The sequence below is a fragment of the Salarias fasciatus genome, chromosome 8, assembly GCF_902148845.1.
Source record: "Salarias fasciatus chromosome 8, fSalaFa1.1, whole genome shotgun sequence".
Taxonomy (NCBI): domain Eukaryota; kingdom Metazoa; phylum Chordata; class Actinopteri; order Blenniiformes; family Blenniidae; genus Salarias; species Salarias fasciatus.
In genome coordinates, this window is record NC_043752.1 from 9663254 (window position 1) to 9688693 (window position 25440).

General features: G+C 41.9%; 1 protein-coding gene and 1 long non-coding RNA gene across 2 annotated transcripts in view; one reads left to right on the forward strand and one right to left on the reverse strand.

Annotated features, from left to right (window-relative positions):
• Positions 1–754: 754 nt before the first annotated feature.
• On the forward strand, positions 755–23675 carry LOC115392815 (uncharacterized). Its single transcript, XR_003931903.1, has 3 exons — positions 755–765; positions 17312–17323; positions 23601–23675. It is a non-coding gene; the product is annotated as an uncharacterized LOC115392815 (long non-coding RNA).
• shisa9a (shisa family member 9a) overlaps positions 12438–25440 on the reverse strand; it is a 45333-nt gene continuing 32330 nt past the window's right edge. The window contains exons 3-4 of the mRNA XM_030097419.1: positions 23555–23734; positions 12438–13868 (exon numbers count right to left, since the gene is read on the reverse strand). Coding sequence (XP_029953279.1) covers positions 12970–13868; positions 23555–23734 — 1079 coding nt within the window. The 3' untranslated portion in view covers positions 12438–12969. The remainder of the gene's footprint in view (positions 13869–23554; positions 23735–25440) is intronic.

Below are 25440 nucleotides of genomic sequence, written 5' to 3' on the forward strand. Positions count from 1 at the left end.
TTTCTTTTCTTGCACATTTACAAGTGCCTTGCTCTACAAGTGTCTTGCTCCAGGTTCATTTTTGGTTATATTTGCCTTCTGCCATTCATATTTTTTCTTGGAGATCTCCGAGTCTTTAATGCAGGGTGAAAGATGAACTAGAGAGATGAGAGGGGTGAAAAATAAAATCTTGATACATTCTCTTTATCATGGCACACTTCCAGTTTCAAACAGACGCCATTACTACGTTATGAAATGAAGCTCCCTTGGATCTCAGAGTTCAAACAAACAGTGTAAGAGACGACAAAGTGAGTCCCAGCCTCACTGTCGGTAGTATTCCTCCAGGCTGTACATTGCTTTCTTTTTGCAGATTAGAGTCTGACTCCTCCTGGTCTGCAGCTTTGGAAGCGAATGGTTCATTTTCACTGATTTATTTTTTTTCGCTGCCCAGGGCCATGAGAAGAACATGTAATTTCTGGAAAGCTAACTGCCGTTTCCACAATATAATAGGCTGTGCAGTGGATGGCTCAGAAGACTCATTGGAGAATATGAATGAAAGAACCCAGAGAAATATATTATTAATGATTATGGAGATAGGAGTATTTTCATAAATACAAACCTGAATCAAATTTGATTAAATTTTGATCGGAGTTTCCAGCACGTAAGAAAACTTGCCATGATTCCTTTACACATTCATTTCTTCTCACTTGTTTCGTTTGATCATTTAATAAAAGATCGACTCCATGTTATTGAGATTAGTCGGCAGGCCTTCTCCTGTTGTTGTTGGTATGCAGTTCAACACAGATTTTAAGGACCGATTTAGACGAAGTTACAAGTGAAAATTGAATCTTTTTGTGTTTTCATCTCGCAAAAGTTTCACGGTTACACAACAATGTTTTGAGTATGAGGCTTGTTTACATGGAAAATGATTGAGGTTGCGCTGCTGGCAGGTGCTGTTTGCTTTTGTCAAGAAAACCACACACACATAGAGAACACTACGCTTTAAACATTACTGATGGTGAGCACACACATATTCATATGGACAGACAGCAAAGATCGAATGTTATTATGAGTGACTCACAACGATAAAATTATTAAAAAAAAAAAGAATTTGGACTGGGATCTGTGACACTCTGGAGGCTGCCATTGTTGCTGTTATTGTCGATCTACTTGTGCATGTGCAGAATAACAATTCACTCTGGCCATGGCGTGCATGTGGTAGTAGCGTTTTCAAAATGTTGCGGCGTTTCCGTCTGGGAGTCATTTTCAAAAAGTTGTATTTTCAGTGGATTTGAACTCGTCGTCTAAACGGACCCCCAAACGTTTTCCAATCTCAGGCAGATCCCCATCTCGCCCTGTCTGAACCATGAGTTGCTCCCAGTGGTGTGTGAGTACTATTTGTGTGTATGCAGGTTTGAATGTGCCTGCATGTGAAGTACAACGAGGCTGTCGAAGTGCAGAAATGTGCCTTACAGATTAAATCCCTTTTACTTTACTGAACATTTATTGACCTTTGTTGACTTTAAGTTTCTATTTCAGTTTAGAGACTAAAGCAGGCTGGTATTGAAAATCCAAGCTGTTAATGAGGGTTGACTTTGACTTCAATGTTAACTCTTGTGGTTTCCTTGTTTTGATCAAAGTAAAAACATCAACTACATAACTGTGTTTTTTTCGTTTTAATCTTCAGCCACTTTGACCACAATGAGATGAAAACACAGAGCATGCTGGGCGTTTGAGGATACTTATACCAGATATACCAGGGTACACTCTGGACAGGTCAGCTGACTTTAACCTTTTCAAGCATGTCTTTGTGCTGTTGGAGGAAGCCAGAGCGTCTGGAGACAACCCACGCCGGCACGTGCAAACTCCACTGTTCCACCATTCCACCCAGGAGAGCTCATAAAGAGCTTATAAAAGATTTAAAGGAATCCCAACACCAGTGGGAAATGCCTTTGTCTCTTTCTCTCCCCCTCTCACACACACTCACACAAGCACACACACAAATATAGAAGATTTGCTGCTCTAGGATGACATTTCTGCAGCCTGACGTGCCCTGTGATTGCTTTAGTAAAACAACTTTTTGTGATTAGACCTCAAAATGAAGCACAGTAGAGTTATGTTAGTGTGCTGAGACTTCCTCTTTTTTGGTTCCCTTGAAGGCTTAGAGGAAAATTACTAACTGAAATAAACATATCTGTCGAAATATACCGATGTGAACAAAGTTTTTAACAGCAGAGATTGCTCCGTATGTCATGTGTGTTTTTCTGGGAATGGATCACTCCATTAAGGTTTTTCTAACTTTTCTCTCAATAGATCATTCTGAAATATTGACAAAGGACAGTGGGAATGGCTGAAGGACAACATCGATGATCATGATCATTTAGATTACTGAACATTTTTTGCTGGCGACAACAAAAACTAGAGTAATTACCAAAACACTATCATGGCAGTTGTTATGATGGCGGCTGACACCCCTGAAGGCTGAGGAGGAGATCAGTGGCAGATGGCTTTAAACACACACAGAAAGCTCTGGTTGTGTTGCTCCGCTCGGCTGAGCAGGACTCACAAAGGTAGAGTGGGATTGGCTGGGGAGCCGCAGGAAAAGCAGGTTTCGCTTTGTTTTTGAGTTGAATTCCCCGGACTGTTTCCTGGCTGCCAATAGCACTGGCAGCCTGAGCAATTAGAGTAAAACTCACACAGTGGGAATGGGTGTGTCTGTTGTGAGCGGCTGTTGTATTATTTAAAATTCATGTAGGTGTGAAGTGTGTAGTTTGGAAACGGTTTCCTGCTTTTTTTTAAATACCTTTCATGCACGGTTTATTTGAAGACAAAAAAAAAAAAAAAAAAATGGAGAAATATTCTCAACCCAAACAGTAGGCTTGATGATTTTTGGCAGTGATGGTTCATTTCAAGCCCAAGGACACATTAACTCTGAGGCTTCAGCTCTGCATGCAGGGAAAGAGTTATGAGAGGAGATATTTTCCTGTTGAATAAACATTCAGTTGAACACAGTGACTTTGTAAACTGAGACACTAACCATCTGCACTGGGACCTTTTATCCTTGAAGTTACTATCAATGAAAGGCCACTACACTACATGGATGGTTGTTGAATTTAACACAAAATATTTGTTTTAAAAAAATAAAAATGAGGCAGTAGTCCCCAAGACCTGTGGAGATAGCCACACTGTTCCAGTCAGAAAGTGTAATAAAAGAGCAGCTGGTGAAGTAAACTCCCATTGTTTTAATAAAAGACGGTCATTTATTAGCCGTTTGCCATCATAGCATGAACCCCGTAATCAAATGTCTTGCTGGTTACGAGTTTGCCTCTTCCTGTTACATGGGTGTGTCTTCATGCAATATTTATATCCAATCTGAAATACAAAAAAATTTGAAAACTCTCTGTTTGTAGATGCATTTTGATGGATAATCATTTTAACTGACAAATACATGCAGTCCTGTGGCTTCTTCACAATGAGAGCAGCAGGAGAGATTTGTAAAGTTGTGTGTGAGCAACTGTGGGAAACAAGCAAGAAAAGCTTCTGTTATGGCCGTGATAGAGCAGGAAGGCAGAAGGACGCTGTTGTCAAATAAATGTGTTGGGGTGGGTCAAATATTTTCAAGAAAACTGTCAGTTGGGTCAGAGGAAAGCACTTTTTGAGAGTGATGTTTTAGGTGACATGCAGTGAGATTGCTAAATACCTCAAAGGGTGATTTAGGTGTTTAAAACATGCAAGCGAATTGTTTCGTTGTGTTTATAGTATCAGTGTTTATTAAAATGACTTGAAAGGTAGCCTTAACACAGGACCTTCACATCTTTATCCTTCATCCTTACATGCATTTTGTCACCTGTCAAACGCTTGCTTTGAAGACAATAAAGAAAAGATGCTAATTCAGCAGCTTGAAACTGACAGCAATTGTAAAAACAGATCTGTGTTTTTGTTTGGATTAGACATCTGTGAGACATTTTGATGTCAAAGCAGCTGATGTATGAACGCCGTTTCAACTCCTGCTTTGCTGCTATATATAAACGTGCTTCCAAAGTTAGTTTGATTCCGTCCTAACAGCATCTATTTAACACCAAATGTTAGCGGAGACGTACAGAGCCAAGGGAAACAGAGGAGGAAGGTGGGAGGGGGGGGGGAATAAAGAGAAGAGGGAAGGGTATGAGGTACTGTATCTTTTCCGGAGCACAAAAGAGCGAAAAACAAAAGAGAAGAGCGAGACAGACCAAAGAAACAGAGTGAGAGGAGAGCTTTTACAGAAGTCATCTTTTATTGCCACGTAAGAAAGTTGTATATAGAACAATGGTGATATACTGTCAGATGGCAAATCAACAACAAAAGAAGAACAAAAATATCCCTATCAACCCTCCCCGAAATTAGGAAAACAGACAGTCATAGCAACACTATGGTAATATATTTCTCGGACAAAACGTCTGCTATATTTCTTTTTTTTTTTTTTCCTTTTTTAACAACATTTGAAGAGTACCAAAATACAGCTTTGTCATAACTTAATCTCACAAATCATAAAGTCAGTAAACAGTTAAAGGACGATGGGGCATCACGGTGCATATTATAAGCTACTGTGCAAACAATAGTGGGAGATGTCTACCATAGAAAATATGCTTTACTAGTCACGCATAAATGCAGTGTTGGGGCCATATGTATTCATATACACATATGCATAAATACCACAAACTGGTCTGGACATCAAAAATAGAAAATTGGATCTCATATAACTTTGTATGTAATGCATGATTAACACCAAAAATGAGTTAATCAATGAGTTACTCTATAAAAGGATATGCTTGCTAATGGACAGTATTTATATTTCAAATAGCTTATTGATTCTTCGTAAAGTAATGGAAAAATCCCTTGGCTCTGAACCTTAGGAGAGGTCAATAACCAGAGTAATGTTCACATCCACTGTGACTGAAATGCTTCCGTTAATTATAACAGCAAGTATATTTAATATGGGCATCAGATTATCAAAAGAAAAAACAAAAACACATATAAAGTACATGGTAAGAGCGTACCCTATTGAGACGGATGTTGAGCGTAACCGGACGACAAACACTGCATCTCCTTTGCTTCTGTGTGCATAAGTGGACAGCTTCAGAGTGGTGAAAAAACACTGCGCATAAAGATCGATGCTATACAAAGTCGTAAACATAGGTAATGAGAAACCCTTTGATAATACAGCGGTGCGTGTTTTCTCTCTGGATCGTACAGGTGCTGCTCGTCATCGGCTGTGCTGCTGTACAACGCTGTCGAGTGCAGCAAACGGTAAAGAACAGAAAAGTAATGAGTGGAGGCGAATCTGCTAGAAATCAGTAAGTTGTGTTTGAGCCCTTTAGTGTCTTTCTGATGAACTGTACATGTCCCATTTTCTGATCAAGACAACGCTGCTCTGTCTTCTCTTCAGTGGAAAGAGTGTACCGGCACCTCACCCATGCTGATTAAAGGAAAAGGAAAAAAGACTTTCTTCACCGCTTCTCCACCAAGAAATGAATATTTACAGAAAACTGCGTTTTCCTGATTCAGACTGACATCAAGAACTGTCCACGCTTCACACGCGTCACCTCATATCGGAGGCAGTTTAAAGAAGATTCTCAACACAACAGGAGTTGAGAAAGTCTTTCATCTGATTTATCAGGAGAAATCAGTGATTGATTGGAGGATCTGTTGAGCTGCGGGTTTTAATAACATTTCAACGTGAACCACCAGACCGAGTCGCTTTTGTGTGTGTGTGTGTGAGCCAACAGTCGTCTCTGATTGGCAGCGTCCCTCACGGAGCTATTAGTGCTCACATGCTGTCCTCTGCCAACTTTTTGCCATATGGATCATTTAAAACTTCTCCCCCATCAAGTGTTGGCGTTAACTTGTTTTTTTAATCTCTGTCTGCCTCTGCGGGCCGTGCAGTCCCCGCTGTGGCACCAAAGCTCTTTGTCATGTTTCTCTGGGTTTTGGTGATTAAAGACCACAGTGAGAACTCATGATGCCCCCCAGCCACTGGCTCCGGCTCCGTCTCCTATTGGTGACTCCTTGCAGATACTCCACTGCGCTGTTCTCTCCCAAAGACTCGCCGCTCTTCTGAACAAGAGTTTGATTCCAGGGCAACTTGTCGTTACTTATTTTCTTGGTCTGAAACGCTGCTGCCAAAGCCAAGAGACAAGAAACTGAGACGCAATCCTAATGTTTATATTCCATTCACATCTTTTTCAACTCTTCTGAAAGTAAAAGGCCACTGTCAGTTTTTGCAAAGTAATAAATGCTGGAGTGATCAGCAAAAGGTTGACATGACCTGAAGAATTACCTAAGTGAGTCCTCTGCGAGGTGTAATTCATTCACACCAGTCGATTATCCAAAACGCCGTATTAAAGCCAAACTGCACAATTTGAAAACTGGTGGCTACTTTGCATGGAGAAGCAATTAGACTTGTAGATTGTGCTAAAGATATGGAGGGCTAAAAAGACTTGAGTGTAATTTCCAAGAAAAGGCGCAGCTGATTGTTTTACTGATGCTGCATTAGCAACTGTTACTGGTTGATGAAGTACACCCATGCAAAGCTCAAGCTGGCAAGGTTGTGCAACCAATCTGGCTGATGTGTGATGTTTTGTTGGGAAGTAAACCAAAGAGACAAAACACGAAAAAGCTGTGAATTTTCTGAGAGCTGACTGCCATCTATTTTCCAATTCGTCGTTTGCTTTGGACTGCAGTCAGCCGAAGTGAGCAGAGGGACGAGGATTTGCTTCAGTTGTGGCCTCACTTAGTAATTTATTCAATAAATATTGCTGTTAAACAATAAAACGTAATACCAGCTAGTAACTGCAGGTCAAAAGGCCAAAGCATGTTCACTGCGAGACTCAAGCTCACATAACTGGAGAGTTGATGGTCGACTGGCCTGATTCTGCGTCCTGCCTCTGTTGGCGATCGATGAACCGGTGAACCGCTGCAGCCTCAAACTTGGGTCTGATTACTATAATTAAGTCAATTGCACCTCCACTTTTCATTTTACTTACATTTTTTCAAAAAGCAGAGCAAAAACGGTCGAAAAGTGACATTTTGAGCAGTGCCAGGCAGAAGCATTCCCCCACGGGGCAATCAGGACTGAGCTGGTTTGGAGAAATGAGGCTGGTGCGAGTTTCACTTTGCAGTATGGCGCCAAGAGGTGAAGCCCATTACTGTCATTGTAATCAAAGCCAGGGAGTTTTGACTGATTATAATTTCGGTGGCTCAAAGGCTGTGATACAGCAAAAAGTGGCAATTTTCCAGATAATGTTGAAAATCAATAACCACGATTCGAACCTTTTTCGTATTCGGTCAATTTAATCTTTTTTTGCTGTTTCTTGTTAGAAATTCTCACATTTCTTTCGTGGCATATTATCGTTTGAGTACATGTGGTGAGATGCTAGACGTGTAAAGTTTTACTTTGAGACTAAGAGTTTGTAAATACAATTTATCAATCGGATCAATTAATTTAAATTCCAGTGTTTCACAGAGAGCTGAGTTTTTCCAAGTTTTTCAATTTATGTAGACAGACAGATGGAAAACTCAAAAAGCTGTATGTGATGTTTAGGATAATTCCGATTTTTGCATTTAAGGAAATCTACCCCCTTTTGCATTTTGATTGAGTTCTGACCGCGTTCTCTGTGTTCTACGACTCCTAAACACTGAAAAACCTGCTCAAAATATACACTCATAATATCTCTTTAAGCTTCTTAGAGCTGTTTTCTTGCTTTTGGTATTTTAATTTCATGATGAAACACCAGTGCAGCAAAGGTTTATTGAAGCTGCTCATTTCTAAACTCGCTATAGGGATGAAATCCTATTTTATGAAGAACAACAGATCCTTCTCTCTTTTTTGAAGCAGTTAATCCTCTCGAATATGAAGTCGAATGAAAGCAAATAGCTTATTGTGGGCTTTGAGGGCTTGCGGTGGAAATTCACCAGTTCATCAAAACTGAAAACAACACGAAGAACATGTAACCAGTGTTGGAAAGTTACTGAAAATTGATAGTCAGTGACAGGTACCAAATGTATGATATTATGAACTCTGGGAAACATCAGAAAATTTGCTTATTTCATCATAGACGTTATGAGCCAAAACAGTTGCGTTAAAATTTTGCAGCTTTGGCTGCTGTCAGTAAAACTCCATTGTATCTACAAACAGCCAGAAACACTGATCCCAGGTTCTGTCACCGAACCGCCTGTTTGGAGGCTGCTCCCTGCTTGTCCCGCTCCTTTGTGTCTGCCACGGTGTTTCTTTTTCCTGAGTCGCCTGATGGGAAAATTGTCAGACATGACTGCCTGTTGAACCCAGTCATCTGCGGTCCTGACCCTGCCAGGCGTGACCCAGGAACCGCGACCAATTCCCCGCTTTCCATCAGGTGTGTTTTGGCCGTTACGGTGAGTGATGAGGACGTTTCCCTCTCTCGTACGCTCTGCCAACAGTTTCCGCTGTCCTGCATGTTTACCAATTGTTCCAGTGGTTGCTTTTTTTTTTTTTTTTTTTCTGCAGAGCTGGATGGGCTTTAAGAATGGGCCAGCAGGAGAGAGTTCATATTTCCACATTTCCGCTTTGCTGGATTAAGTCAATTGGACCTGATAATGCACATCCTGCAAAGATTGACCTGCTTCTCAACTCTGTCACAAACAAAAGAAACCTCCATCTGTCAGGGAGAGGAGAAAATAAATACAAGGAGGAGAGAAGAAGGGGAGACGCAATCTGCAGAGGATTCGGTCGGACGCAAATAGGTTTATAGGATTGAGAATCCCATTTATATATGATTGACTTTGTTTGGTTTGTTTGCTGGAGTTTTGAGTGTTTCAGAGACGATTATCATATGCCGAAAGTTGGATTCACACACACACACACACGCACGGGCATATATGCAAAATTATGACTATGCAAAGTGTTCACGAGGAAACGGACTGAAAATAATCTGCAAATTGAATTATGCACATTTTTGGCCTCACAGAATCAGTCACTTCTATTTTCTGCTAGAATAATGCACACTGGGAAACCAATCGTGTCTTTCGAGGTGGAGGTGAATCATTATTACTCACTGTCTCATCATGACTGTACTCCACTATTACAGAAAAGATTCATCACAGCTTGTTTTTTTTTTTTTTTTTTTTTGTAGGTTTGTTTGTTTCTCACATATTTCTGTTCTGAAGGTCTTTCATTCAAGACATGGAGGAAGCAATGAAGAAGGAAACAAAAGGTGAAAAGAAGTGGAGAAGAACAAAAAGAAATAGATAAAGAGAGAAAGGCTATGTATATCTATATATATATAAAAAGCATAATATCAGTGATCGCTACAAAGGGCCAAGGTCTGGAGTTTCACAGTCTTTCATGTACAACAGGCGCAGTAACAGTACCGACTCGTTTGTCTCTCTGCTGTGACGACACCTGCCGCTCGGCACTGTGGGAGCACGCGGAAAAAAAGCAAAGTCCACCCTGTAATATATTCTGTGCATTTGAGTTTCATGCGTGTGTGTGTGTGTGTGCGAATGTGCCAGAGTGTGGGTGTGTAGGTGACACATTTTAATGCTCTGCTGACTTCTTAAATCCTGTTCCATGCCTTCAATCTGGTCTCAAGTTTTCCAGTCACGTGGAGACCCCCCTCCTCTCCTCTTGGCAGCAGGGGGGCTCCACAGCATGAGGCAACACCCAATCCCCTTATAGACCCACTTGTCTCACGCTCAGCTGGCTTAGTTGTCTCATCTGCCTTTTGATTTAGGAGCTGTAGCATCAGGCAACCCTGTTGCACCTCAAATATACATTCAATTTTGGATCTAACCTGACTGTGTTGCTGAAATAGATGTTTCTAGATGACTGTGCTGCATACAGTGACTCCTTCCTCTCTCTTTCTCACCAGATTGTCATGTGCGCCTCTCCGTCGTATATTTTCATGCTTCAAAATGGACAATTAGCACATTTTCTTGCTTGTTCTCCGTCCACAAATGTCTCCACAATCTGTCTTTGTTAGCACATTTCTGTCTGAGTTGCTCGTCAGCTGTTTGTGCCTCAACTGCGTCCACGCACACCTCAAAAGAAAAAAAAAAAAAACCCTTCTGAATCTGATCTCTTGAAGAATGCACACGCTAAATTAATCAAGGTGGAAGCAGTACTTTTTAAGACATGGTCAGGATGATCGGCAGCTGCTAAAATCCAAAAGATATAAGAGTACAGAGCCGACTTGCTCGAGGAAATCTCACAAGATTTGGCCTATTTGTCAAACATGAGAATTTATTTTTATTTTCGAGCTATAGATAGCCTAGATAGTTTCTTCCAGCTGGTTTGGATTTTTTTTTTTAGCTCGAGCTTGAGTGAGAGATCTAATCAAGCTTAGTGTCTGATGGCAGTGTCTTAACCAGCCTTAAAAAAAAAAAGATCCTCTTACACCCACTTTCACAGCAATGTCTTTTTTTTTTTGTAATTTTTTTATGATTTTATGCTGCAACCCTCCAAAAATATAGCATGCATTGCAAAACCTGTGCAGAAACCACATGTGGAGAAGTCGATACTTAAATTTGGTCCCCTTAATAAACTGCTGCAGGCATCCAGTCACACATGTTTTCTGTGTGCTGTCTGTGTTACACACTTTTAATTAAGTCGTTATGTCTACTTCCAGTGTGATCAAGGCTCTTCCTAACCAAAGCTATGCCTTTTTTTTTGCACAATTCATTATTCTTTCAGAGGAATCGTTCAACAGTTTGTTGCCTGGCAACCTAGTGTGAAGTTACTTCACAGTTAGTCTGGCACATAACCCCCCAAAAACCACAGGATGTCCTTTTCGCACTTGCTTTTTTTTTCTCTTTTCTTTCTTTTTGTTCAGATCAAACAAACAATGTTACATATTAATTAGTGATGCTGAGAGCTACTTGTAGGCAGATTGCTTTACTTTACTCCATTGGAAACTCCTTTCTTTGCACTTTTTCTCCAAATATTTCCTCGTTGCCTGTTTTATTGTGTATCTAATACACACATATTGAATTAAGAAGAAGTATATTTCAAATTCTTCAGTCATTGCTTCAATTTCTCTTTTATAAATAGCGTTCAAATTCAAAAGTGGTTTCTGCCTAAAACTCTTGGTGAATACATTTGGTCTGTTTTTCTGATAGAGCTGCCACTTCCAAAAAGAACATTACATTTTAAATGGCCTGGAATAATTAGTGCATTTTTCAACTGTATATAAATACTTTGATTACTGAATTATGGATTGAGTGTACATAAAGAAAAGCGCCATAGCAGATCCTAAAAAAGTTTTTTACTGGTGACTGGTGGTAGTCTCGGTCGTTAACCCTGCTCCCCTCCATGTCGATAGATGAGAGAGTGGCCGACTGAAAGTCCTCAATGTACCGTGAATAAACTGTTTCTGTAACTTTCTTTCATTCAAAACTTTTTTACTGTCCATATGCCTCTTCAAACTTTAATAAACATTAAATATTCACCAGTTTTTGCTTGTGAAGTCATGCAAATATGCTGCAGGAAAAAATAATTGCCTTGATTTTTTTGAGGTGCTTTTGATGGACGCTTATATATTATTGACAACTCACCTGTTAGGTGGCAGTCTTTTATATTTTCTGAAATATTTTTAAATTTGAATCCTTTTGTTCTAATAATATTTTTGTCTGATTGATATAGCTTTTCTTAGCTTTCTTCTTAGCCTAGAACTGAGGCTGCGATAAAGCAGGCATCCATGGTTAAAGTACGGTGAGCAATGTCGCTTGTGCGTTAAAAGGCAGTAGCAAGTCACGGCACAGTTCAGTGTTTCCCTTTGTAGGCTTTCACTCTTTTATTCATTAATTAAAAATACTTGAACTATTGTATATTTCAAGTGGTTGTTTGGGTTTGATTGACCTTGAGATTGCAACTCCATCCAGCGAGGTCACCACGGTACAGTTTGTTTCCAAACGATACACTGGCAGTCATATCACATACGATTTACACATTTCATTATATACAGTCGATCCCTCTTTAGAGACTCTAAACCATCAGAAACCTGGTGTGTGGTATTCCTACAGTTTATAGGTATACATAAAAATGTGCCTCTGTGTGTACATGTTGATGTGCATTTGTGTGTATTAGCATGAAGCTCCTGCACCTGCGGATGAGCCTCCACTGGCTGCAGCGTTACCCAGATGCTGCCTCCCTGCCTCCTTCTCCCTCCTCGGGGCCAGCTGTCACCGCACAGACGAGATCAGAACAGAACAATGCCGGCGCGTCAGCCTCCATTCTCTGTGCCGGAGCCTTGCGGAAAAGGGCGACCTTCAGCAGCAGAGCTTATGAAGGCGCTTCTGAATAACCACAGTACAAAACCCTGTGTGTTACCAGTCCAAAGCACAGTGGCTTCTCATGTGTGTCTGCTTCAAAGCCCTCATGAGATATGGATGTGAATCAGGAGCGAACAGTATTTCTTTCAAACCATTCCATTTGTTTTTTTTGTTTTTTTTTGGGCAGACGATCACGCCTCTTGTTCAGAGGAAAAGGGGTAAACTTGCTCTACTTCTCCTTTCCCACGATGCTTCGATGCTTTTCTGGATCCCTTATATTGCTTCTTGGGTTTGGTTTACAAAGCCAATTCTTCCAATATTCAGCAGTTTCCCACTTCACCGTCAGTGTGTAGTCACTGTAATACTCGGATGTTGTTGTCCTTCCAGAGCTGATATCAACTGTGAGACAACACTAACAGAAGCACAGGTGTCCAGACATCCCTGTACTACGGACTCTAAATACGATTATAGGTGCCACCAACCCAGCCGCCATCCTCTTGACAACAAAGGTCTGTTGAGTGATTTGATTGGTGAACTCTGTGAAATCGAGGACCACTCAGACACAGTTTACCAATGCGCCTCAGATGCCTCACATAAACACACATGTAGATATGCACCTTTGAACACCCCAGGAGTTGGCATCTCCACTTGTGCCACCACTCCACATGCATCCTTTCCCCTCTTTTTTTGTCTCCTATTCTTTCTCTCTCACACAGTCACCTCTGTCTTGCTGTTGGTCACAAAGTAGGGCTGTGTGGGGAGGAAATGTTGGCTGTGGCTGTGGCCTCTGGTTCCATGAAGCTGATTGGGCTCCAGTATGGTACATTGAGGCCTCTTGGGCCCGTAAGTCTTCCTCCGACCCACAGTCTCAGTCCCATCCCAGCCCTTTAGACCAAGCCCCATCCCATGCCCAGTCGCAATCGTGTTGGAGCTGTACGCCAATGGGCGGCCCATCGTAGCTGAGTTTGGACCAATAGCTGTCCCAGCGGCCCTGGAGATGCCCAGGGATGTGCCACCTGGCATGGTCCCTGCCATGTGTGCCAGGGAGGTAGGCCCGAGTCCCGGCGGCTTGCTACTGTGGCTGTGAATGTGGCTGTGTGAGCCGTGAGAGCTGTGGACAGCATGACTATGGCCGCCTTTGGGTTTCTGGCCATTTGGCTTGAGTCCCCCACCACCCCCAGCAGCAAGGTGCCGTTCTGTTGGGAGGGTTGAAACTGAGGAGATGGTGGGCATCTCAGTGACGTAGGTGGCCACCGGCTCTGGAGTCAGTGGACCCAAGGAGGTCATAGGAGTCATGGAGGTCATAGGGGTGTGCATGGCCATGGGTGTCATGGAGGTCATGGGCGTCAGAGAAGTCATGGGCGTCATGGACGTCATTGGGGTCATTGAAGCCATTGGGGTCATTGAAGTCATCTGGGAAGGGTTTATGGAATTGGAGGTCCGAGGGTTTGTGGCCATCGGGTTGGTGGTCATCGGAGGAGTCATGGATGACATGTTCCCCATGGAGGGTCTGGAGTTTCCCATGGGCTGGAGAGGAAGGCCACCTTTTGTTGGCAGCTCCACCATCAGTCGATGCTTGTTGTAGAGTTCACCATTGTACTTGGCAGCTAACAGGAGGAAAAACACAGAAAAAGACGCAATGTCAATGATTGTAGCAAACACTATTAACATCTTGGGTTAATTGTTGAAATCTGAATTTGCTTCGTCCACTTTGGCTGCAAAATTGAGAGAAAAGCTGTTGTATAGTGTGATTCAAAATAAGCCGTTCAGCAGTTTGCAGATCAGCTGCAAACCGAGACATGCACATGGAAGTGAGCGCACGCAGCCGGAATTTTGGATTGAGCACATACAACATCCTGTCCATTTTCACTCCCACAATCTGAAAAGGTCGTATAAGAAATTCCTCATATTTTCACTTTGTTAGTCAGCCTCCTAACTGACCGAGGAAGGTCTCAGGGCTCCTGTTCACGCCTGCATGTGGAGGCCTGGGATGCCACCGGGGGAGTGAAATCAAAGGCTAAAAAAAAGTCTCCTCTACCTCTCTGAAAAAGCCAAGAAAACATTTCGCTTCTGCTTGGGGGGTTAGAGAGGGGTGTTCAGGATTAAACAGAAATTAAACAGCTGCAAGTTAGTGGTCATTTTGAAAACATGGGACTTCATTTTGCCCGTTTTCCTACATAATGAAGATAACGTGTTCTGGTGACCTGTATGATTGACCTAGAGAGTAAATTAGGGCAATTGCCAATTTCTTCAAGCGATTTTAAACAATATGTTGCTTTGTTTCCTTATAATGGTTCCATGCTCATACAAGTTGGCTGTTTTTCTGACTGGTTTTCTTGAGTTACTGTGGTTTCTTCTCAAAATCCAAAAATATAGAAATATAGTATGTGTTTGACTAATTGCAAGTGTGTAATAGGATTTGGCCAACGACCTGTCCATGCGGTACACTGCCCTTTGCCCACTGTCAGCTCGGTTAGGCTCAAGCCTCCGCTTCCCCAACTTCGACAAAATGAGTGTAGCAAATAGATGAATACTAATAATGCCGCCACACTAAAGATATGGACCCAGTTAATGTTTTGTGCAACAATGGTGAACTGGCACGTAACTGCATTTGCTGTTTCTCGCTCGGCACATCCTCTTTCAGTCGATAAATGCTCTAAGTAGCCTGCAGTTGTAGCTCATGAGAGATGAGCTCAAAGATAAGTGCCAAAGCATTGTGCTCTCCACAAAGGGACTGAATTCTTATCAGAATATATTATGTTACCTTCACAATGTAAGGGCAACAAGTGGTTATAATGCATCAGTGTTGCACTGACTGATCATATACAATAAGACTGTGTAATCAGAAAGACCCTCAGTTGTGACAAATGGCAAGTAATGTATGAAGAGTTCAAATGAATATATACACGTTGAATATATCGCGCTGTCTTTATCTCTGCATCGCTGTGGTGTATGTGTGTCTTCAGCCTCGAGCGGTCGACTCTAATGCCCCACATATATTCCTCCCTCTGTCAGTCAGTGTCACCAGGCTACAGTCTCCCTTATCGCCACAAAATGTGGGCCTTTTTTTCCCCCCCTGTTGGATTCGCATTCGCAGGCGATTCATTACTCTTTAGCCTCTTGTTGCCTCCACGTCCTTGAAGATAAAGTTAACACTCTGCGAGTTTGCTTTGCCACTGTAACTATAAATCTCGTTTATCGCTCCGCAAACGGAGGAGAAAAATGAGCCAGCGGACCCGTGAAAGGATAGCAGCAAGAAGGCGAGGGAGGGGGCTGTTGTGTGTGTGGGGCTGGGGTGGAAGGGGTCTGCTTCTCACCCGCCGCGCCGCCGCTAGACCGCCCCTGGGGATCAAACTTGCTCAGGCGACAGGTGAATCAATCTGGGGGTAGTCAGCTCGACGGTGCGCACATCCAGCAGGGTACGTGAGTGGAAAAGGAAAATACTGCTGTTACGCAGTGTGGGCTCGGCATGCCTCTTCCTGAGAAATCCAGCATCCCGCTGAGACTAACACACATTATGCATAAAAAATAAAGAATAAAACAGCCTAAGCTAAAGTCTCTCAGTGCCAATAACGTGAAACCTTTAATTGTGTGACACCTGCATGTCACTCGGCTTTGTTTTCTCTATTGCTTTTTCTGAACTTCACTAAACGGGGCCGTGAGAGATAGACAGGAGTTGCCACAAAAGAGGGGAGGCAAACGATATGAAGCAAAGGTCTAATCATGTTGAGATTGAATGGTTGTCTCGGCTGCAGAGGGCACTTTCGCCACTTCACTCTGGAGCCTCCTCAATCTCCCTTTCACTCAGATGGGTAATCTGCTGCCGGGGCAGTGAAGGGGTTTGTTGTCATTTGTCTTTCAAGCATTTTAAATCTAACAAGGTATTTTTCCACCCCCAATTTCAAAGACGTAATGCATTGCTAAGTTGTATTTTTGTATCAATCAACCAAAACAGCCATTAACCTTCATGTTACGTGGAAGGCTTTATGTAAGGTGAATGTTGTCTGGAAGATTTTTTTCCCAAAAACTCCATTCAACAGTGGTCTAAGACTGAAGATAATCGATGCTGGTGCAGGATATGAGATGCAATAAAAAGGGCTCTCAGCTGCAGGTCAGCTGAGTTTCTACTATGGAAGTACAACAATGTCAAGCCCCAGGCTGAGCTACTGGTAATTGTAGCACTCAAACAAGGCCGTTGGAGACACAGAGACAAAGTGCATGCATTTCGTTATGTTTTGTTTTCTTCTAAGAGCTCATGTGAATCAATTTTCCACTTTGGTTTTAATTGAAATATTTCAGCCACTGATGAGTGAATTTCCATTAAATTTCACATTGTCTGGCAACACAAAGGCCAAACTAAACGTCATTCAGCTACGAGGATTAGACATATGATGTTGTATTTTACTGGAAGCATAGAATTAGACTTTTTTTTTCCTTTATTCTAATAAAATTTTAACAAACTTCGCTTAAAAAAAAATCATCTATCATCCAACTTCTACACCCACTTTATTCGAACAAGCATCACAGGGACGCTGAAGCACATCTTTGCCAGCATGGGGCACAATCAGTCCCTTGACAGTTCAAGGACAGCACAATTTACAGCCATCAATTAACCAAATGTAAGTGTCTTTGGATTGTGGGTGGAAGCTGGAGTGCCTGTACAAAACCCACGTTATTTCTTTTTCGGTTTTCATCGGCCCCATCCTCACAACAAAACGGTGTACCAGTCACCTAGCAACCAGTCTCATAACAGAGAACAGAACTGAAAACTGAGAAAACACTTCTTTTGAGGGGTGAGTCTTCACTCAGCATTTTAAAATATAACGAATATTTAGTTTGTTTTGCTTGTAATTTGAAAGATTAGAAAGCTGATGCCAACACGTTTGTCCTGGCACTGCAGAACAAACCTGAGTTCGGAAATCTTACAGATGTCAAGCAAACTGTTGCATAGACCAACTCCCAACAATGTGAGACAGTGAAGGATAACTCTGTTGGAGCCTTCAATGTCATGTAAATTGAGTCAGTGTTATTTACAATGTTCTCTTAAAAGCTATTTATGCTGGTGGACACTTTGATTGTGAGAGTGAAACTTATCATGAGGGGCAGGATGTACAGTGTAGCACGTGTCGAAATCAAGCAACAGGCTCCCAATGACCGAGTGCTATTTCTCCATCCTAACAGAATATAACACGACAACATCATTGCACCAACAGCCTAAAGAGAGCCTGGTTCTTCTTTACAGCTTCCTGGTTGAGATTCTATACAGTATGTTGGTGATATAGAAAAATAAAAAAAATCTGAGTTAGTTAAACTGAAACTAAGTGAATAAATGAAACTTGGGCAAGTTAAATCTCTAGGGGTTTAGTTTGACAGCCATTTGTTGTAAGTGCAGCTTTTCACAGTCATAGGAAGAGGAGACCTTCTCCTTGGGGTCTAAGGCAAGTTGTCAGACTGAGCAGAGCGTTTGTGGATGAGACGTGGGCCATAATTGGTCATTTGTACTTGCAGAAGACCGCGTCCCGCTCAGGGCTGAGTAACGGCTCTGTATCCAGGGAGCATTATTAGCTGGGTTTTGCCTGGGTTGTTGTTAGAATTCGATAGTGACCTTATACAGATACGCCAGAGGGACAGAAGAGATGGGCATTGATTGGCAGAAACGTGGCTCATCAGCTGGATGGTCGACCACGGGGAAAGTGGCACGGGCAATTAAAGAAATGGGGAAATAGCAAAGTTTAGGGTTTGCCAAAGAAACTGCTCTCAACAATCAGCTAGAACATCTACTGTCATATCATTTTTTCTCTCTCTGTTCCATAACCTCTATCACCGAGCTTCTCCACACATACATTCTCCACAGCTCATGTGTGACGTTTTCAGAGTTTGACTTCGTAATCTGCTGTTTGCCTTCTGGAATCCCAGACTCTTCTGCTGTGTATCTCTGGACAGCTTTCCAATCATTTCATAGGTGCCTCTTTGAATACCACTTGTGGAATGGAAATCTGTCAATCAAGCAGAAGCCCGCGGGGGGAGACCTTCCTTCAATTACAGAAATGGAATCAGATATGAGCCTCTATAAGGGGGAACGAGATTAGCAGCCCAATGATTCTTTAAGGAGTGATATGAAGCGTGATGGATTGCAGTGGGAGGAGAGGTTGTTGGGCTGGGGCGCAAAGAGGCGAAACGATGAGGCGAAGGAGGGAAAATGCAGCGAGACACGGCGGAAGGTGGATGATAAAGGTGATGCTTTTCAAGGGGGGAGAAAAAGAAAATGGGAATTGGGAAGAGGTGGGAGGGAAGGAGCAGGAGAAAAGGTGAGAGGAAATGAAGGGGACAGAGGGAGGGAAGCAGAGAGGGGGGGGACATGGGACAAGAAAATATCCTTGTTAAAACTTGATCGTACACATTTTCTTCATTGGGAATGGACCACACTGACCATATTTCTACATTTTATCCCATTAACTCAAAATCAGAAACGTTTACTTCGACTTAAGAATGTACCACAGCCAGATTTTTATGGCCTGCAGGCAATCACTGCTTTCACACCATGTCAGTGCATTAAAAAAATCAGCTGAAGGAAATCTTATACTGCCTTGGAAAAACAATAAATCACTGAGAACGTTCAGTCTGGTACATTTTATAGTTGGGTAAGCATAGTTCTGTTCAAAATTATTAGCGCTGGACCATTTTGAGAAGAGTCTTTGGAATATATATGTTTATCAAAGCAAATAAATTAATGTTATTTAGTCAGAATCAGAATAAAATGTCCAAAGTTGCCAGGAAACAGTTTTATTTACTGGTTGGTACATTTCGCTCTAAAATGTGTTGGTAACCAGTAGATTCAATCATTCAGTTGAAACAGCCGATGTCTCCAATACCAAAGAAGCCAAACAGCAGGATGAGACCCCTACCATGTTTTATAGTTCAAAGAGGATATATTTTAATTTTATTGCCTTTATAGAAATTTTGTGTGCCAACATAAAAATACAACATTTACAATAATATAAAGAAAATGGCAGAAAATCCAGACGTTAAGTGCCGATACATGGACTGTTCTGTCTGATTCATCAGGCTACATTTGCAGCACGAGTCCCTGAGCTATATTGAAAAGCCACAAGACATTAAAAATTGAAGTCATCTTTGGAATGTCGGCAGAAGCACTCAATTCTTGCACCTTTTTTTCAAGAGAGGGAGAAATATCTTCGTTCACCAGACGAGAGAGTACTTTTGCAGTTGCTTTCAGTTATTTCATGTAATGTGTTAACATGAAATAGTTTCAATAGAATGATGCATTATGAAGATGTGAAAAATAATGGAATGATTCTGTGAGGAAGAGTAGACCATGCTTGTGTGTGTGAAGCACACATTTCAGTCACTATCCCTCTCCTAAAAAAATTCTGTTTCAGGGAGGGATCTATTGGGACATGACTGAATTTGATTAAGATTCTCACAGTCACGATTTAATTCAGAATTGGTTCACAATTCAAAACATGTCTCCAGCTGAGGCTTTATCAGCTAAAATGGCAGTTAAGGGCATGCAGCTCTTCTTATTTGAAAAGCAAATTACATTCTGGCAAAATTGCATTAAAGTCAATTTTACTGACCTACATCATTGTTTAATTTTCTTCAGTAAAAAAAAAAAATTATGAATTTTCTTCATCCAAGCAGACTCTGGCCAAAGAGTGCTGCTCTGTGTGTGTTGGTGGTCTTGTCTGTTAGTGCAGCAGTGCTGCGCTTCCCCAACATCAGTCTCTGGGTGATAACATTTCATCTTCCAAAGTTATGCCTTTATTAAATTATTCAGTTGTTAAATCTAAAATGCTCCCAAATGCTTCGTTTCACTTGGAGGCAAACTCTCCGACAACCCAAATACGTTCTGCATTTCTTTTTGTTCTACGATGATATTTTCACAAGCACATGTAAAAAGTTGAGGAATTTTAGAAACCTGCTTGGAAGCCTCGCTGGAAAATAAATGTTCAGTGTTTGAGTGGATTTACACAAGCTCTCATTGAAAAGTTAATCTTCTGCAGACACGTGGAGATGTGCATTCAAATATTGACTTTTCTATGAAACGCGATCCTTCGGGTTGCGAGCAGCTCGTCACCACTCAGGTTTGAATTGATTTTGACGTAGTGTTACAGGAGTAAGAGGAAGAGACCTAATGCGGTGTAAAGGTGTCGCATGCTAACCGGCCTGAAGAGATCACAATCCGGGCCCGCCAAACCACCCAGAAAGATGTCAGAATTTCAAAGATTAAAAAAAAAAAAAAAAAATCAAGCTTCAGATTGTGTTTCATGAGTGAAGAAAAGTCCTTGATTTTATTTTTAAGTGAGCTGACGAACATTCATTCCTCAACCCAGACAACCGGCATCTTTATACTGAAAGAGAAGGAACAGATGTACAGTAAGAGTCTTAACAAGCTAACTGAAATCTCTTTGCATACGCCAGATTCACATCATTCATCATCTTCTAAACTGCTTTGTCCATTTCAGTGTGATGGGAGCAGTGCCCACAGCATTAAAAGCTAGATACTTTATCACAAGCAAAATCACGTTAGCATGAAAACGTCACTGTGAGGTTCATGAAAACATGCGGAAAATGCACACCGAAGGCTGCAGACGCCGAAGAGCTGAACAAACAGGCTGCAGCATCAATTCACAGAGAAATCATATTGATTTTGTTGGGATAAAGTTAATTAGAGTGAATATTTTTGACCATTTTTCTCCCGCACCACAACAAAGGGTAAGGCTGTTGTCATTATTTGACGTTATTCTATGTTTTGCTGCTTCAAATCGAAAAAGATGTATTCTGTGCGTCAAAATGTCCTTGGTCGCCTCAGTTTGTGATGGTTTACAGATTCCAGTAACTTTGCTGGAATATCCTTCCTCGTCTGTTTTTTTCCCATCGGATACAGATTTCGATCATTTCCCAAAATGCCAAACCGCAATCCCCAGAGCATGTGTTGCATCCATCTGTTATGTTTACGTGCGGCGAGATGAAAGGGAGCGGTATAGCCTGACATCAGAGAGTCAGGTTCTCCGGTTGCGAAACAGTGGGGTTGCACCCTCCTCCTCGAACTGCGGCACATCTCGCGGTTTCGCTGCACTCTGATCTATTGAAGCCGCTGTCAGCGGAGGAATTGGCATGTCTGCTTCTCCTATGATGGATTTCTTTTCTCTTCTCTGAATATTAGCGCGAACCGTTGAGTAGTGAAAGAATCTCTTTGTTCTTTGATCCTCAGGGACTGACACCAAGATGTCTACGGGTTGATACTCTGGAAAACTGAGCAATTTTCTGCAATCAAACAGAGCTACAGCTGCACTGGAAATACATAGACATTGTCTTATGTCTAAATTTGGCCCTTTTTTCCCCCTGTGAATTATAAAAATACACCATCAAACAGTCCGACTGTCAGGTTCCAGGACTCTGGATGACAGTGTTAATCATTGTTTTTACTGATGTCCCTTCTGAAAACTCAAAACTAAAATGATCCGTCCGCGCTTACTTATTCAACCGCTCCTCTGATTTCACTTTCACAGGCAGTTATATAAACGGCTACTGTAATTACACAACTTCTTCTTGCTTCAGGGGCAAAGAACAGTGCTCAGAATAAACAACCATGATCAGCTATTACTGTAACATATCATGGATGAGTCAAGCCTCTCTGACAGCACTGTGGTGTAGGAATACTGAAAAGCAGGACGTTTGTGACTCTGTTATCAGAATCTTTTTTATATATTTATATTATCCTCTCGTAACGGGCAGAAAAAGGGTTTTCAAGGATAAAGTCTGCATCACCGTTTTTCTAATAAAGGCCACAAGTGCAGACAAATGGCATTTTGTAACTGTTTATACAGATATCTGAACGTATTTGTAGATGATATCTGGAGTTGAGTGGATTGAATTCTGATTCAAGTCAGCGCGGGGCTACCTGTTTGGCATAAATAAGCTGAGGAACAGGGGCTGAAAAATGGATGTGTCATTCTAAATGAGTTCAGGTTATGGAATAGTGGTGCCACTGCCAAATAACATATGGGTAAAAGTAAAATTCAAATCCGCTACGCCAGCAAACCGACTCCAGGCTCAGTGAGATGGATTAAGCAGTCAAAGGGCTTGATAAGCTGTTTGTGTCTTACAGCACGTCCATTTTCGTTGTGCCACCAGCTTCAGCTGCCACATCTGCATGTCAGATTGCTGGAAATAGGTCAATACTGTGCAAATAACTGTGAATTTATACGTGGTTACCAATATGTTTGCTTTTATGTGAATGAAGGTGACTGAAAAATTAACAGTTTAGTTAATTTCGTTGCCTTGGCTGATGACAGTCCTTGAAATGATCAAATTTATGAACCATTAATGACAAGGAGAAGCCACAAAACATCTGCAGTGAATGTCCAACACGGAGAGAGCGGCAGATCGCATTTTAAAGCAGAAGAATGTTGTTATTTCAGGCTGCTAATGTTGGAGGGTAGCTAATATTAATGTTTCTTGCAGTAGGATTGTGTTTCATACTGTCATCAGGACGACTGGGTAAGACCAGGAATGATGCGACGGTCCTCTTTTAATAAAGAACTGGGTCAAATAGTAACTGTGAGCAACAGAGAGCCCAGCAGCTACAACTCATCTAAAGATAAAAATAACAAATTACAAGCTTGCAAAAACTTCAGATGTTGTACGTCACTAATTTCAAAGTAGTAATGTGTTCTGCATCATTTCTGCAGACTTTTGACAAAAAATGTTGATGTTTGGGTAAAAAACAGTTCAATAAACTAGTATTTCAAATACTTTAAGACCTCCTTCAATAAAAAAATGTCTTTCTAAATGCTTCAATGAGTTTATAGGGTGTAATTTATCTGTAAGAAGATATCGAGTGGTAACAAAAATTGCAAAAATATGGATTCAGAGTCGAGGTTTAACACAGTGGTGTCAAACTTAAAGCATAAGGGCAAAATCCGATCCGCAGGAAAGCAAGAGGCTGAGCTGAAACAGAAGCTGCCACATCTCTAGCTATCACCAGTTCCTCTCACTGCGTGTTTTTTCCTGAGAGTTGTGCATGCTCTTGCACAAAACACTGAAAGCAATACGGTTTGCTGCACCGTCGTTTTGCTTCCTGCAGTGTGGATGTGAGAACAGAAGAGCAGACTGTTTGCAGACTCAGATCTAAATGTAATGAATAGAAAGTGCAGATGCACATCTTCCAAAAATACATTTATAGATACATTTCTTGGGGGGGTCTACCCAGTGCTGGAGAGCTGCTTTGAGGCTGTCGTGCGTCGTAGGAACCATGAGCAACACTCACCCACTGCCTTCAGGGTGGCGTACTTGTTGAGATCCTTGTTTTGGAGCTGCTGCTGCTGCTGCTGCTGCTGTTGCTGCTGCTGCTGCTCGTAGACGTGAGCCAGCTGGCTGAGGGCGGGGTAGGGATGCTGCTGAACCATGTTGGAGCCCGGGCCCACATTGTTGTTAATCTGACCACCCTCTGTGGACAAAGAGACACAGCAAGGACAAGGTTACACACTCACGTTCAAACTACCTGACAGCCGTAGCTCACTCCCATTTCCTTGCTTATGTAAGCTTCTCGTTAATACAGCATGATCTGCTGCTTCGGTGAATCCGCCCGTGCTCCACAGTTCTCAGGACTCATGAGCATCAACTGACAGGCTAATGCCATCCTCACCAGCTGCTGCCAAGTGTATGACGAGCTGCCTAATACACATTTGGACACCGTCCAGCACGTATATGCACAACATAAAAGCTGCACCTGGTGTCTATTACAGGAGGCTTTATGAGTAATTTCATCGCATGTGCTACTACATGTGTGTCAGTGCTCGAGCTGGAGTGCACTGTGAATGTAAAATTGACTGAATTACCCAGCTGTCTTTTAAATGCACGTTTGATTCAAGAGCATGGTCCTCCCCCTCTGAAAGGCATGGATCAATCCTGAGTCCAGGTTTCATCTGCTGTGTGTGGGAAATGTGAGTGCTGGTCATCATGACTGCTGAAAATGTCTCCATGAGTTAAAAATGAGAATAATATCTCTGTGTTTTCTCTCAATAAAAAGTAAAAGATTAACTGTTGTTCAGAAAAGGAAAATTAACATGACTTTTGTCATGCTGTCCTAACAGGCCAAAGGGTTGACTGTACATTTGTTTTAGAGGTTACATGTCAACCTTACTGAATTCTTTGTGATACACAATATTTCATAGATTTTGAAGAACATTTCCAGCAAAATGTAAATTTAATGTAATAATAGACTCTTTGTGTTGTATTTTGTGCATCTGGAACCAGAGAAACCGGGACAGCAGAGACCAATATGCTATAAGCATTAACGACGGCGAGCACACGGACATTCATGGGGACAGACCGTGAAGTCGGACTGAGAGTCACATCGCTCTAAAGGCTGCCATTGCTGCAGTTCTCCATCTATTCTCGTCTGTGCAGAAGAAATATTTACTATCGCCAAGATGCACATGCACAGCAGCAGCATTTCCCCTGTTTTCACCAAGACGGAGAAAGAGCTTTTTCGAAAATTTCCACCTTGGGACCTGTTTTCAAAAACATGCGTTTTCAGTTGTTTCTAGCCCATAAACAGGCTTTCTGTATTAACTCAAAAATGCTGCCGCACCCTGCAACTTCAGCCGGAGGAAGCACTACAGAAGATGGACAGATAGATTATTAATTAAAACTATGTTAGTTCACTTCAATAAGCTGTTTGTTTGTTTTCACTGCTTTTAGTCTTTCATTATTCACACTCCCAGAGCAGCCTGAGGTGTTCATAACATCTACATATCAGATTTTTTAAACCTTTAAAACACCTTCCATGAAAGATCGCCTATTTGCCAAGTCACAGGATGCACTCCAGCTTTTCTCCACCTGCTCATGGCTCAGAAAGGACCGTGCGTGCTGTAATAATTACAATATCATGGCCATAAAGCTGGCAAACTGTCACGTCTTCCTCTAATTTCGCAGAATTCACAAAGCGCTGGATTGTTCACCCACTAATTAGGAGTGTGAGCTGGGATCACACCATCGAGAGACAGGTTAGTTTTGACGGGTTATAAAAGTGACAATTACATTTCAAAGGATGCGCGGAGGGCCGAGCGATGGGGAGCTGCTGCACAGTCTGGCTTTCAAACGCAGCCGAATGTTAAACTATAGCGTGGGAATTGTTCTCTCGCTGCGCCG